This window comes from Pagrus pagrus, assembly GCF_965226575.1.
Source record: "Pagrus pagrus genome assembly, chromosome: 11".
NCBI lineage: Eukaryota > Metazoa > Chordata > Actinopteri > Spariformes > Sparidae > Pagrus > Pagrus pagrus.
This window is the reverse complement of record NC_140195.1, coordinates 4,116,961-4,131,691: the sequence shown is the minus strand read 5'-3', so window position 1 is coordinate 4,131,691 and position 14,731 is coordinate 4,116,961. Positions and strand designations below refer to the sequence as shown.

The 14,731-nt window shown below is 41.4% G+C and overlaps 2 protein-coding genes across 2 annotated transcripts; both read right to left on the bottom strand.

Moving 5' to 3' along the window:
* Positions 1 to 768: 768 nt before the first annotated feature.
* Positions 769 to 7,681, bottom strand: coq10a (coenzyme Q10A). The gene is made up of 5 exons (XM_084367115.1): positions 7,094 to 7,681; positions 5,388 to 5,537; positions 5,102 to 5,294; positions 4,798 to 4,899; positions 769 to 3,537 (listed from the first exon to the last, which is right to left on the bottom strand). The coding sequence occupies exons 1-5, from the start codon at positions 7,228 to 7,230 to the stop codon at positions 3,370 to 3,372; spliced, it is 750 nt and encodes a 249-aa protein (XP_084223241.1). The 5' UTR covers positions 7,231 to 7,681; the 3' UTR covers positions 769 to 3,369.
* Positions 7,682 to 8,359: 678 nt separating this feature from the next.
* hsd17b10 (hydroxysteroid (17-beta) dehydrogenase 10) lies at positions 8,360 to 10,818 on the bottom strand. The gene is made up of 6 exons (XM_084366275.1): positions 10,712 to 10,818; positions 10,002 to 10,166; positions 9,446 to 9,610; positions 9,220 to 9,348; positions 9,014 to 9,122; positions 8,360 to 8,869 (listed from the first exon to the last, which is right to left on the bottom strand). Exons 1-6 carry the CDS (start codon positions 10,733 to 10,735, stop codon positions 8,679 to 8,681), a joined length of 783 nt encoding a protein of 260 aa, XP_084222401.1. The 5' UTR covers positions 10,736 to 10,818; the 3' UTR covers positions 8,360 to 8,678.
* Between the last annotated feature and the right edge of the window lie 3,913 nt (positions 10,819 to 14,731).

Sequence of the window (14,731 nt, the reverse complement as noted above, 5' to 3'; positions counted from 1 at the left end):
TATGTGACAATAAACGTTTCGTGAGGCTTCAGATTTATGTAATAAATACAATTGACACGATCAAGAAAGAAGAGATGTCTGAATAGTCTCCTCTCCTGTGAGCTGTTATAAATAACTGGCCCACATACCATCGCCCCACTCTGGTTTCTTGTCGGTCAGCTGTGTCCGCCCTCCGTCGCTGCACCTTCAGCCTCTTCACTGCGACAAAGTTCAGTTCTGCTCAGGAAACTCAATTTAAAGCCTTGAACAGCCTTAACAAACGGTTTGCAATCATTAATGGGAGACACTGCAGGTGAACAGAAATCATTGTGAAACTCCCTCATTTGATTTCTGACATTAAGACAATTATTTTTTTATTTTTCAGTATGTTTTTTGGAATAAGATGTTCTGCTAATCAAGCTATAGATGATATATGAACAAATCCCTTTTTTAAAAAACCCTTAAGAGTAGGGATAGGAATAAAAATAGAAAGTTTTGTGTGACCGAAGTGAAGATTTCTGTCTCGTAGTTTCAGGAAAAACTCATTTTGAGAAAGCGGCGTTTGAAGAAGTGTGTTGTAAAAGGTGAAGAGGGTAAAAAAATGACTTGCATTCAGACAATTAACTTTTTCTAAAGCAATTATCTGACATTGTGTTGAAATACACAAACGAGGGAATCTAAATAAACATCCAGAAAAAAACCTGAACACTTACATAAACATTTTCTTTCTACAAGTCTGAAAGAAAACATGCAGGAACGTATGGTGTAAAAAAACTGCACACACAGACGTAAACTCCTCCTGCTTTTTTATTTAAATAACAAAGCTCTGAAACACAACCACAGTATTTACAAAGATACATTTTCAGCTTGCACTGTAAAGTGATTGGACTGCAAGACGATGGCAAAATATTGTAATATAGCAACTCTTCAGTCAGTCAGAGCAGTGCGTCTCCTTTCTTATATACAAACTAGGCCAGACCGAAGTGTATCTATTCACCTGCATTGTGACGATGTGGGCTGAGCATGTAACTTTCTCTAAATACTTCAGGTTTCTTTATTTATTCTGTCGTCTCTTGAAAATAACGTTTTGACAGTATTGGCACCTGATAATCAAACTTGGCATGAAACATACTGAAAACAAAACGTCTCTAAATTTGAGCTGAAGATGCAAAATTGTTGACAATATGAACAAAAATCTAATATGGTGCAAAATAGACTTAAAGGTAAAGTTCACCCAAAAATGAAAATGCAGTCATTATCTCCTCACTTCGGTGCTGATGGAAAGTCAGGTGAAGTTTCATCGTCCACCAAACATTTCTGGAGCTTTGCAGCAAAACAGCGTTCAACTAAACAACTGAGACTTGATTTAAAATGTCAAAACAACAGCGGAAAAAAACATAAAATGGCTTAAACTTAGTCTCCTGAAGCCCCGAGATCCCAAATTGATGTCAAAAGACATTATTTACACCCTTGACACTCAGTCAAGCTCGTGCTTTTAGCTCAGCAGCTACAGCTATTATTAAAACAGTGTTAATTTTTAGTTTTTTACGTTTTAAAACAAGTCCCCAGATACTTCAGTTGTTCAGAATACCTCCAGAAATGTTTTGTTGACTACAAAACTTCAGCTGACTTTCCATCAGCATGTAGGTGAGTAATCATGACTGAATCTCTTATTGTTGGGCGAACTTATCCTTGAACCTATTACATTGCTTCAGGATATAACACTGATTTTAATAATCTTTTAATAAGTTAAACTGTGATTGTTTCTTTACAGAACAGTGATTCACAGACTCATTTTGACTGAACAAACATTCTTCATGCATAGATGATTAACTCTCTCGCCTCGACAACAGAAGACAATAAAACACGTCAACTTTGAGGCAAAAATGTGTCAAAAATTACCCAGTTTAATCGGAGTACTGTACTTTTTAACACATGCACACTTGGAAATGTTGTCGACTATATTTGCCTCTTTTTTTAAAATTACATTCATGCATCATAATGGATATAAATAAAAGCAAAAACATCCCAAAAGAATAAGCATGAAACCGACAGATGATGATAAATGGTTGATAATGTTTTATTCTACAGCCCAGCAGCATGTGCGTGACAGGAGTGACGTCCTCCTGGTGACCTTCAGCAGACGGAGCATGAAGTAAACAAAGCAGAGCAGGAAAACTTTTTATATAACCTGTTACAAAAGTGCTTCTATCACTGCAGTAATGAGATTACTATTAATACATTTTCCATAATTCAAAGCAGATTATTCACTGATCATCCGAAACGATAATCTTTCAATTTAAAGATGAAACAAAACTATATATTTGGAATATAATGATATAGATCGTTCTGTATGTAATCCCATTATTTCACAGTTTTTTCTCCAGCGTGTCCTTGGATTCGTCCAGGTGCCCTTTTTTTATGTGCAAAGTGATCGTAACGAGTGCTGGACTGTAAAATAAAGCATCGTCAAAAATTGGCAGGCCAAGTCTCACTGTCCAAAAACACAATTCTCACAGCACAACAACAGCCAAGTTAAAGCTAACTTTCCCCAAAACCTCAAAGCCGACTGAGGGCACAGTTGACCAAAGAAGAAATGACCTTCAGTGAAACAGCGACAACGTCTCAAACATGGCACATTTAATTTGAACCCAAATAAAACAGTAAAAATGTGCATATAACCTCTGATGGAAAAATTAAAAAGGATGAAATGAATTATTGTTTTGCACCAAGTTCTCTACTCTATGTCAAAAATATATATTAAAAACTTCAATTTGAAATAAAGGTAAATGATAAAAAGAAAAGGCAAAGAATGAGCTTTCCTAATAAAGTATAATCAGCTGATCCAGGAGCTGAGCTGAACTAAAACAACAGACGCACGTTGATTTATAACGTGTCAGCGTGGCGAGCGGCCTTCAGGTCACAGTCGACTACAAGACTTGATCCCAGTTGAGAGCGAAAGTCTGCACCTTTTATTCGTAAAAAGGATGTTTTGTTTAGTGTCACTGTGCTGTTTCGTTTTAAATAAAAGTCGACTCTCTACCGTTGGTGACGTGATGCAATGATTTACTGTTTCGTTCACATAAATACAGCTTGTAACGGCCATGGAGCAAGAGCAGTGACGGGTCCCTTCAGCTAAAAGAAGGATCCCTGAGTGGAGGTAGACAGAGAGTGGACAGACGCAACACGAGGAGGATGAGGAGGAGGAGATGATTAGCAAGAGGTCCAACACAATGCTTACAAGAGTTGGATGTCTGTAACACCTTCAGGTGTAGCGGTGGAGACTTGAAGTGATGGGCGACTAAGCAGCATCATGCAGGTTGGTGTGGATTAAAGGGGAATAAAGGTTGGTATGGTTTAAGGCCAGAAGAGGACGTGCAGGTGCCGAGATCACGTCTGATGCACCTCGTGAAACATCAGCTCTCGTGGGATTCGAGTCTCTGGGCCGTACATCTTACAGGCCCGCCGCTCGAACGCGGCGACGTTCTGCTTTACGACCTCGTCGAAGAACATGGTGGCTAACTGGGAGTGCAGCAAAGAGCGGAACTCAAAGGAAATCTGTCAAAGACACAAAAATAAGCATCTCTTTAGTGACGGAGATTAGACGAGTCATAAAACATGGTAACAACAGAAGCTGGCTCCAATGAAAAAGGTAACAAAGGTTAATGTGTAGACCCATTTCTTGGCAGAGGCTCCAAGAAATAGTCCCGTACAACCACAACTCCCTGTTTTCACACTCTGTTTGACAGGCCAGTCGTTCCCCCCTTCTTCCAGGCTTTATACAAAAGCTAAGCTAACTGTCTGCTGGCTGTTGCTTTTTTATATTTGGCATTGAGCTTTCCAGAAAGCCAACAAGCATTTTCTCTAGCTGTTTGTGAGTGACTCATCAGCTCTGTGGGAGGCAGTCTCAGATGATGGTGGTTCAGCTGTCTGTCAAAACAACCAGCACTCTTCTTCCTTTTCTCTCGTAAAACTGAAAATTACTATTTGGAAACACTTGAGATGATGAAGCATACATTTTACCTTTGTGCTGCTTGTCGAAGTTTGATTTTCAGTGCAGAGTGGGCTCATTGATGGCCCTTAAGGAAGGAAAACCACCCACTACAACTGAGGTTCTTGTTGTTTAAAGCATTTCACTGCTGGAAAAATGGCCCCTGAATAAAAGTGGGCTGTCTATGCAGCAGAAAGACGCAATTATTTTTTAAAAACAAACGGTAACTAAATTGTATTACAGCTAAACAGTTCACTTATATATGTTTTTCTAAAACATTTAAGGTAAGAAATAGACGATACTCTGTGTCTCCACCTGACTACACTCTTTGTATCCGTGGACGCACGCATACAAAAATGCAGAGGAATAATCTTTGATTGATACAACACCCCTAAAATCCACAAGATGACACATTTTGCATAATTTGACAGATTTTGGGGGCCAGTAACGAGCCCGTGGTGCACCACAATGAAGCAGCAATAGAAAACTTACTGAGACAAGTGACACAAAGGTGACATTTATGCTCCGCCAGAAGAGGTTTCAAACTATTTTTCCAGTTTTACAAGAAAAAAAACTTCAAGGATGAAGACTAACTGGTTGGTTTGGGAAAAATATGTCCAGTAAACTGCTCCACACAGCCATGAGCCTGAGCTTTTTTAATGGGACTTTTTGCGAATGTCTCTCTTCCACTCTTTGGGGCTACGTTTTACCCAAAAGGTTGAAATACTCCTTAAGTCATGATTATTACAAAAAGAACATCAAGAGTGGTAGAGAGTCTGATACGCATCTGATGAATCACCACAGGAAGCAAGCTGCAGGATACTTACAGAAAAGTCTACGGTGCAGGTGCGAGGGTAACCGGGAATGCCAGGACTAAAGCGCCATATCGTCTCCAGGTGGTTGAAGAGCTTACCGTCTGTACACACTGCCTACAATCACCAAAAAGAGAAAGCCTGGGATTAGTAATGAGGAATTTTGAACAATGTTTGCTCGGCGACATAATAAACATTACTCGCTCCAACTAAAATGTGTGTTATTCAAACTGCAGCAGTATCGACACACACAGATGTGACATTCAACAGATCGGACATGTCTTCATTCACAGGACGGACAGACTCGACTAGCACTTACTTTAACTAGATGAGGCCGGACACAAGTGATCATAGAGGTGTATCTCTCCACCACTGGAGGGAATCCCACTTCCAGCTGGGCTTTAGAGTGGCCTGCCCTCTTCATGACGGTCTGGGACTTCTTACACCAGGGCACAAAGTGCTTGTAGTCGTCGACGTTGGCCACCACATCGTACATCTCCTGCATAGAAAACCTACGACAGCAAGCGTTGTAAGGTTAAGGACTTTTTAAAAAAAGAAACTCTAACAGATTAAGTTATCAAAAGCTATAAGGAAGAGTTAATTACCCGATTATCCTACGCTCGGAGTACTCCTTCCTTTTGTTGGTGAGACTGATGAAGTTTCTGCTTTGAGGAACAGCCGTCATTGTGTCCCAGTCTTGAAGGCAAAGCACTCTGGGAGTTCTCGTCATCAAAATGCCACATGATGACAAGTGTCTAAAAGGTAAGAGGAAATGTCCTGTGAGCCACACTCTGGAAAGATTCAACCTGCCACACAGTCAACAACAACAAATAAAAGGCTCCACTATGTTCCAGTTTCCAGCTGCTAAAGTCAACGAGCAGACAAAGAACAATGGACCAGGAGGTAATGGAAGGTCTCTGCGGTGTCAGTGTGCTGGTGTTTTCTGAGTTGGGTCAGTTGTTCCGGTAGGTAACCTGTATTATGACTAGTTAATAACCCATGTGATCAGAAAAATCCATCATTGCTAAGTGAGGATATGGATGAGAAACATTGCCTTAAAACAGTGTCATGATATTGAAGGTTAGTTTGTTTGTAACAAGATTTAAATGAGCTTTTTCTACCTTTTATGGAGCCTTTCAGCAATTAATGTTCCTGCTCAATTTACAGACTAGTGATGCTGAATATTTGAAATGGTTTTAATATTAACTTTCTGCAGTATCGATACACTAGTAGCAGCCTCACACTCTCTTCTCTCTGACAGCCAGTGACACGTTATTTTTCAAGACCCAATCAAAAGAGAAAGTAAAACTAAATATTTCTAAAAAAAAGTGTGATAACGTGTGAGGTGCTACAAGCCAAGAAAAGCTGTATCATTATCATGTTGAAGTCTTGTTCTAGTAATCTTTTAATAACATTTTAAACTTCATGCCCTCAGTGTTGATAGGAATGTTGGTATTGTGGCAACATGAGTTCAGACTGTGCATTCGATGTCATCACATATAAAAAAATAATAATCATGAATGATACCAGATCACCCTGAGTCTGAATGAAATTCACAAATATACCGTCTATATCAGATCTCTGATAACTCTCAACTATTTTGATAATCAACTTTCAAGCAAAGACGTAAATCAATTGCTGGTTTCAGCTTCTTAAATGTGAGAGTTTGAAGATTTAGTTTGCAAACTATCTTATGATTAAAGCTGTCCGATGTATCAGTTGGCCAATATCATCGGCCAATATTTGCCAGCCATTAACATATCAGTATCGTTGCGTATGTTGCCCGATATGCATAGAGATTATAATGCAGGAAAAGATAAACATTTATAATTATGGTGCCATTTAAGACATTAACCCCACTGTTAAACTGAAAACTATCCTGCCTCTGATACATGTCTTTGCCACAAGTGTTTTTACTAGTTTGTTTTTCATTCAGGAAAAACACAACCATAAGTGAAAAGTCTCTGTGCTTATTATCTTTCAAATGCAATATCAATATGGGCCAATATTGCTCAAACAGTACAGGATATTGGCTATTGGCTTTAGTATCTCTGACGTGTCAGTGTCTGCTACTTGTACTCATTATGAATAATTAGGTCCACGCTGTGACACCAACTACCAGGGTATCAAAATGTCCCAGAACCGTCACACTTCCGTGATAAGAAAAACATAAACATGGAAAGGTTAGCTTGTAACCTTCCAGCTCCATACCGCTCGGTCCACAGGAGACACAGTGTCACTCTGTGCTGAAGGTCTAGCTGGTGTGTGTCGTTATAATAATAGACTCCCAGAGTCTCCATGAAGGGCTCACCTGATGTTCTGCCGCTGGCATCCTCTCTGAACGGCCGTACGACACGACCGAGGGGAGCCCACAGTGGCGATCTGGAGAAAGTCACTGAACGTCCGCACACCCATGGGTAGCCGCCGGGCGCTCGCCGTGGCTGCCATCAAACCAGCCACTCGGGGAGAGATCCTGGGTCCAAGACCGGGAAGTGCGGAATCAAGGTCCAAACACCCTGCTTCGATGCGGGTATATTAACTGCTAGCCTCCTTGCCGGAATTCACTAGCATTCGCTGGCTAGCTGGCTACGTTCAACCGCCGCTTGTCAACGTAGCTAACGTCTAGCAACGGCTAACGTTAGCTAACACGGTTTCATAACGATCCAGACCAAACGCGACGTTCAGCCGCGTCCCTCTGTTTTTCCAGCGATACTCACATCACTCCACGTCTCTAACACCAGCCCCGCTACAAAGAAAAAATAGTTTTGTTTTTTTAAGGCTAGTTTCGGTTTTCAGTGCAGTCAAATGCCGCAAAGCTGCGGACGACCTTCTGCTGCTAAATAAAACGCCGGTGGGACAAACTGTTCCCTTCTTCCGACAGGCGGCTCTCCGCGTCGACAAACGGCGCTGAGGTGAGCTGCTGCCCCCTGCTGGTCCGGAGGTTAGCGGCAGGTTTAAAAACAACAACTATTATATATTTTATTATTATTTATTCTATTTTATTTTAAAATATTTTTGTTAGCATGATGTAGCCACCTATTTTTATTTTATTTTATTTTTTGCATTGTTCACAATAGGAATGCACACTTTAAACAATTTCTATAAATATATGTGTATTTTGAGATTGAGTTCCCTTCCATTAATACGATAGCTACCATCCCTCCCCCTATTTTTTATTTAAGTATTTATTTTATTATTGTTATTATTTTCTTTACGTTTTTTCCTTATTTGTGTTCAACATTGGCATTTGTGTTTTGTTCCGTTTCTATTTTGTTTCTGGCCGTCTGTAACGCCTGGTAATAATCACTACCTAAAACTTTCAAATCCTAATATGCAGGTATTGAAAATGTGTGTTTTGTGGCAAATTCCAGTGGTTGTAAATAAACAGAAATGTATTGTACCGTACACCGTTACTGCAGAAAGTTTAAGTTGTAACAGAAAGAAAGAAAGAAAGAAAGAAAAAGAAAGAAAGAAATGTTTCTAAAGTCAAACATGTATGATCTGGATGATTTAAAAGACACTGTGATCACATATAATTCTTCACTTTTCTGGGTTTTAACAAAGAAAAAAGCCGTAATGAAGCAGATAATCAAACATATCAGAGGTTTATTATAATCTGAATTAGTTTACAAAACAACCAAAGTGGAGCACACAAAGTACTGCAGTGCTGTGAATGATGCACAGTCTCATCTTTACACACTCTGTCTCACATTCTCACTCATAAAATGGTTCCAGTACAGTGTATGTTTACTGTATGCAGCTTTCTACAACATATATACACCAGGCACACAATCAGACATAAAAGTGTTCTCTTAGTTGGATGATCAATGCCTTTTGTTAACGTGGACACACAAACAAACACACACACACACACAGAAACACGCACATCATCGGTCTCAGGGCTGCATGCGGATGGCTCCGTCCAGCCTGATGACCTCTCCGTTCACCATGGGGTTCTCGGCCAGTGATGTCACCATGTGGGCAAACTCGGCGGGGTCTCCCAGGCGTGAGGGGAAGGGCACCTGGCGGGCGAGGAAGGAGCGCACCTTCTCTGGAAGACCAGCCAGGAGGGGAGTGGAGAACAGGCCTGGGGGAAGAAAGAAGAGGAAGGTTCAGATTTAAACTCAAAGTGAAGAAATGTCACTAATCATTTCAATCAGCGTTCAAATCTGACAGTAACTCAGCCCACTTTTAAAGTTAAGTCGATGTTTTTCTGCACTTTTACACTAACCGGGAGCTATTGTGATGACCCTGATGCCCATGGGCGCCAGATCTCGTGCTATGGGGAGGGTCATTCCAACGATGCCCCCTTTAGAAGCTGAATACGCTGCTTGGCCGACCTGGAGAAAAGAAAACGGAGAGTAAAACAGCTGATTAACGGAGCGATCAATGAGTCCTTTCTTCGATGCGTGTTGTCTTGTGTATGTATCAAATGACCTGTCCATCATACGCTGCTACGCTGGCTGTGTTGATGATGCAGCCTCTGTGTCCGTCTGCGTCGGGCTCGTTCTTCCCCATCGCACCCACAGCGAGGCGAATCACATTAAAGGTTCCTGCAATGTTCACCTGCAGGAAACACACAAAGAAGAGTCCCGTATAATAGTCTAAAATACTGCGAGTGGTATTTATTTTCTTACTGCACGTGCCTGCATCTTTATCTTACATTAATGACACGCTGGAAGTCCTCCAGGCTGTGAGGGATGTCCTTCTTTAAATTGTAGGTTTTAACGGCGACAGCGATGCCGGCACAGTTGACAGCCAGGTCCAGCTTCCCAAACTTCTCTCTGGCCAGGGACACTGCTGACTGCACATCTGCCTCTGATGTCACCTAGAAACAGACAAGACCGCTTTAGATGTCAAACTAACACGATAACCAAGAACACAGATTCATAGGGCCAGCATGAACAAGATGTGAGAGTGCCATCAACTGGATGGAGAGTACACTACACCTGCAGTCACAGCTGCTGAACACCAGCACATGATAATATCAGAGCTACCGTTTCCAGGTTGATTCCATGTTTAAAATAAATAAATGGCATTAACACTTAGTTGTGTGCTGTGCAGGAAGAGAAAAGGTGCATCAAAATGTGTCACTTGAGGACACCAGTCTGACCAAGTTGTTACTGACATAAACTACATGAACGAAACAGTTACAGTTTACGTGGTCTGCTGATAATGTAGAGACTGATCTGGGCTGACAGGTCAAGTTTTGGACTCACATCTGCAGGAGCGAAGGCACATCGGTCGCCCAGACTGGCTGCCAGAGCGGCTCCATCAGAGGAGGGAAGGTCCAGGATCACAGCAGCGGCTCCGTGCTGCACCAGGCGCTCCACAGTGGCCCGGCCCAGACCAGACGCACCGCCTGTCACCAGGCCAACCATACCCTGCTCAACATACACACACATGGACATGGACGGAGCAGGGGGAGGAGGGTAGTGCAGGAAATAGGAAACAATAAAAACAAAAACAAAAGGAAAAACATGGGTCACTGAGAAAGATGAGTGGGAGGAGAGATTAAAACTGATCTGATTAATCTCCATTGTTTTAGACTTAAGAGAGGGATATCTTAAAACCAGGGTGAATAAAGACAAAACTATCTGCTCGACCATGAAGCACAAAATATAAGAGACAAACTACTGCATGTTTGTGATTTAGGCGGACTAACCCTTTAAACATGTTAACCCCTTTGTCTCCAGGTCTCTAAAGTCAGTGTTACGGAGCTGAGGGCGCTGTGTGGACCCACTGATCCCAACATGTTAGCTAACAGCGACACAATGAAACTTCTGAACTACAACGAAAAACAAACCAACAGGAGGGAAAAACTACAACACGCGCTAGTTTAAAGTCTCAGGCGTCATATTCTGCCGGAGTGGATGATATAAGTGATGCAGTGTGCAGCACCGGCAGCTTTATCTTTCTCTTTCCTCACCTTGACACATCGTATGTTCGCCATGTTGGTTCGGGATGCGGCCGTGACGTCGCACACAAAGATCGTGTATATGACAGAGGAGTCACCTTTCCATCTTCTTCTTGACTTATTTGATGATGGGAAATTAACAAAATGGCGCATTACCGCCACCTTGTGGTGTGGAGTGTGGGTCGTGACTCCAAATTAGGTTTCAGACACAACATTTTGTGACTATAATTGTATATATTAGGGTTCCTAATTTGAATGAAAGATGTGATGTGTGGTACAGATTGTGAATCATTGTTATTTGTGATATTTTGTAAATAAAACTGACTTTACTTGATCTTTCTTTTTTTCTGCCAACCACAAACCTGAAAACTGTAAGTTTCTCACTCTACAGTTCTTGATTTTAATCGAAAATGCCTATTTTTTTCCTTGTTGAGTCCACTTGTTAATCTAAAACGCTGCTTGAATGACTTTGAGCTTTGCCAATAGCTTCTTTAAATTTCTTTAATATAAAGTCCAATTTGCCCCAATCCTCTGAATATCCATTCCAGCCTAAATATAGGATTTATCACTATATGTAAAAATAAGGGGCTCGCTATACTTCCTTATCATATCGGTGTCATATTTTACAGAATAGCATTTCCTAATAATTACTTTTATTGGCCTTCCATATATCTTTTCTATTTCATTTTATATGCTTAACCTCAGTACTTGAACTCTGTTATGTCAATAAAGTTTTATCTAAATTCAAATTCCTTAAATATCGTTAGTTGAGAAAAATAAGCGAAAATCTTGTCATGGTCCACGAAACTGCGGGCGGAGTGGGCGCTCTTTCTTTTATACTCCTCTCCGGCCACATAATCTAAGCCCCACCCACCTCGGTCTGTTTTGACCAATCGGAGAGCGTTCCAGGGAACGCCCCCTCCCGCTATCGACTGATTTGCAGATCAAATATGAGGGTGTTGTCCAATCAGAGCAGCCCTGCAGCTCACCAAGGTCAGCTCAGGCGACCAACTGATGCTTCAGGAGCTTTTATAAGGCGAGTTTACAGAGCAGGTTCAACACTTTAACAAGGAAAAGGCTGAAAACCAGTCAGTTTATGGACAGTTTAGAAGATTAATGACCTGTAGTTTAACACACTGATTCAGATTTTACCAAACTTTCAGGCTAAAGATCACAAAATAAATGCCCAAATATAAAATTAAGCCAAGCACACGAATCAGATATACCCTTTTAAAAAAATACTTTATTTTTAAGTGGATGAGAAAATGCAACATTTAAAAATACCCTCTGATCTTTCTACCATTAAATTCAGAGTCTATGGATATTAAAGATGACAATAAAAATGAATCAGATTTCTGGCACACCCTTTATCTTCTTTTAAGGAGAATGGAGAAAAGAAATAAATAGTAAACCTGCATAAACTCAAGCATTTTATTAATTACTCTCATTATCAGTTAAACTGTCATTTATTTCTTGATAAAATGATTCATCCTTTGGTCCAACAAACAGTCCAAAACCCAAAGGTGCAGTGATTAGTCATCCACGAGACAATCTAGTTAACAATGTCCCTCAACCACTGCAGTCGTTCTATGGTTGCTGCTTTTCTCTGATTAATAATCACTTTAAGCTGAATATTTTGGGGTTTGTGACTGTTGATTGGACGAAACAAGCATCTCTATTTATGAGCAGTTTTCACTATTTTCTTAAAACAGAAAATAAAAAACAGCACAGAGGACAAAGCAGCAAATATTCCAAATAATTATAAACAATACACACTTTTTTACAGAAAATGTAAACCATTACGAGCTTACCTCGAACTAGGGCTTTCAAAAGGATGCCTGCACACGCTGCAGAAGCTGGAAAATAGTGCATTACGCCACATTATGGAAGGCAGTAAGTTGTATAGTTGTATCTCCAAAATAGGGGTTGAAATATCCCACACCCCACAACAACACAACTTACTACCTCACCACAGCACAGCTACAAATACATCTGCCTTGGCACACCGTAGAAACATAACTGTAATTTAAATTTGTTCCATTCTATATCAAAATGTTGTATTTGCATGTATCTTAGTGCAAAACTCTGTCATGTTTGCAACAGAAGATTCTCCTTCAATGGCTGAGGAAGAAAATGAAGCAACAATAAAGACTGAATATTAGTCAGATCATTAATGAGACAGGTGTCCAATTCATCAACAGCCAGGAACACACCAGGACGGCATGATACAGAATATAACCAGCGAAAAGAGTCCAACGTTCGTGATGTAAATTTGGAGCACTGTTGGTCACCAACGGCAACAGAGGCTTCAGTCACCGTGGCAACTGAATGCAAGATGTAAGACAGGCTGATGAAGGTGATGGTTTGGTTGCCGTGAGAAAGACAGTAGGCTGTATAGTTATCTCCCAGATCTGGTGTGATCCTAAAACTATACAAACTACTACCTCATCCCACAGCTCCCCTTCTTCTCTGGAGTCCAGATCATTTATGTCTTCACCCTTCTACATTCAAAAAGCTGACTGCACAACATCAAATAAATCTCTTCCTGTCATGTTGCTCATTTGTATTGAGTTCACGATGAATCACTTCTGACAAGGACAGGAGAGAAAGAAAGAATGAGATGTGAGAGAAGAGGTGACCAATCCTCAGAAAATGATAGATATGTAGTCTACTTCTCAGGAGGCTTCCTGTCCTTGAGGAGGGTCTTCAGTGCCAAACGAGCTCCTGAGGAACAAAAAAAAAAAAAAAAAAAAAACCACTATAAAAAGAATACATGAGGAACAAACATACTATAAAAGGAGCAGGACATGACGAGCTGGCTTCACCTCCAACGCATATAAAATGAACCAACAGCTTTCACTGAGCGACCGCTAACATTTTCTGCTGATAGCTTGTTTCCTAAATCAGGTGAGGCTAACAGGCTAACCTGAGCACCATCTCAGCCTCTCAAGCTAGTTACCATTAGCTGCTAAGTTTAGCCAAATAAGCCCTTGCTGACATTACGACGATATCTACTGAATGAGAAATGAGGGAAAACTAGCTGGCTGCTGCTGCAATGGTGGTTCATTTAGCTTCTCACTGCAGCACCCAACAGTCTGCCTTGGGAAGTCAGCTAGCCAGCTAGCCAACAGTGTTAACAAGCTAGCTGACAGCTAGCTGGAATTGGCGGTTCTCGACCTCTCAGTCCGGCGGCTGCTGTCACATCCGCCCGCCCCGCACGTCCGCCCAGGCCCCGCCGCTGTAAGCGTCGTCTGTATCTGTACACACGGTGGGGATGTTCCAGTCGAAGCGGACTACTCGCACATCAGTATCGACCTTTCAAAAGCAAAAGTATCGCAGCAAGATGTTTCGATACCTCGCTTCACCACGCCAAAAATCACGTGACCGCCCCCCAAACGAGGCCTCGCTACGTCACGCTCGTATCACCGAGGTGTCTCTTCCACTGGTGGTGAATGCGGGGCGTTCATCTGCCTCAGTGTTTTTACAAAACAGACTTATACAGTTTGAAAGTCGCCCCCTTTATAAAACATACTTTAATCAACAACATAAAATAATTAAAAACGGCAAGACCGCGTTTATATATGACTGTAAACCACAGAAATACAGGACCAACGGTTTGTCCAGCAGATGTCGCCATTTTGACAGTTTCAGATGCTTCGAAACCATTTTGAACAGATTGCCTCACAGTGATTCAGAGCTTTATAAAGACTCGTTTCTCCCGCCGCCGTGTAAAGGCGCATGTTTCCCCAAGTTATCGTCTCTTTAGATGCCATAAAGAAGTGGTTGGTTTACTTCACGCCTTCATGTTGGCTCCGCGTATCCTCCTCGCCATCTTTCCATCTAGCGGAGCGGGCTGATGATAACGTGAGGAAATATCTCGAGATTTACGTCCGTGGAAGGCGCCTACAACGAGACTACAACGAGACTTCAAGTGCAGCGTGACAAAGCTAAGTTAAAGGGCAACTCCACCTATTTATCACATTAATGTGTGTTTAAAGGTCTGAGTCAGTACAGCGACATATGTGGAAAAAA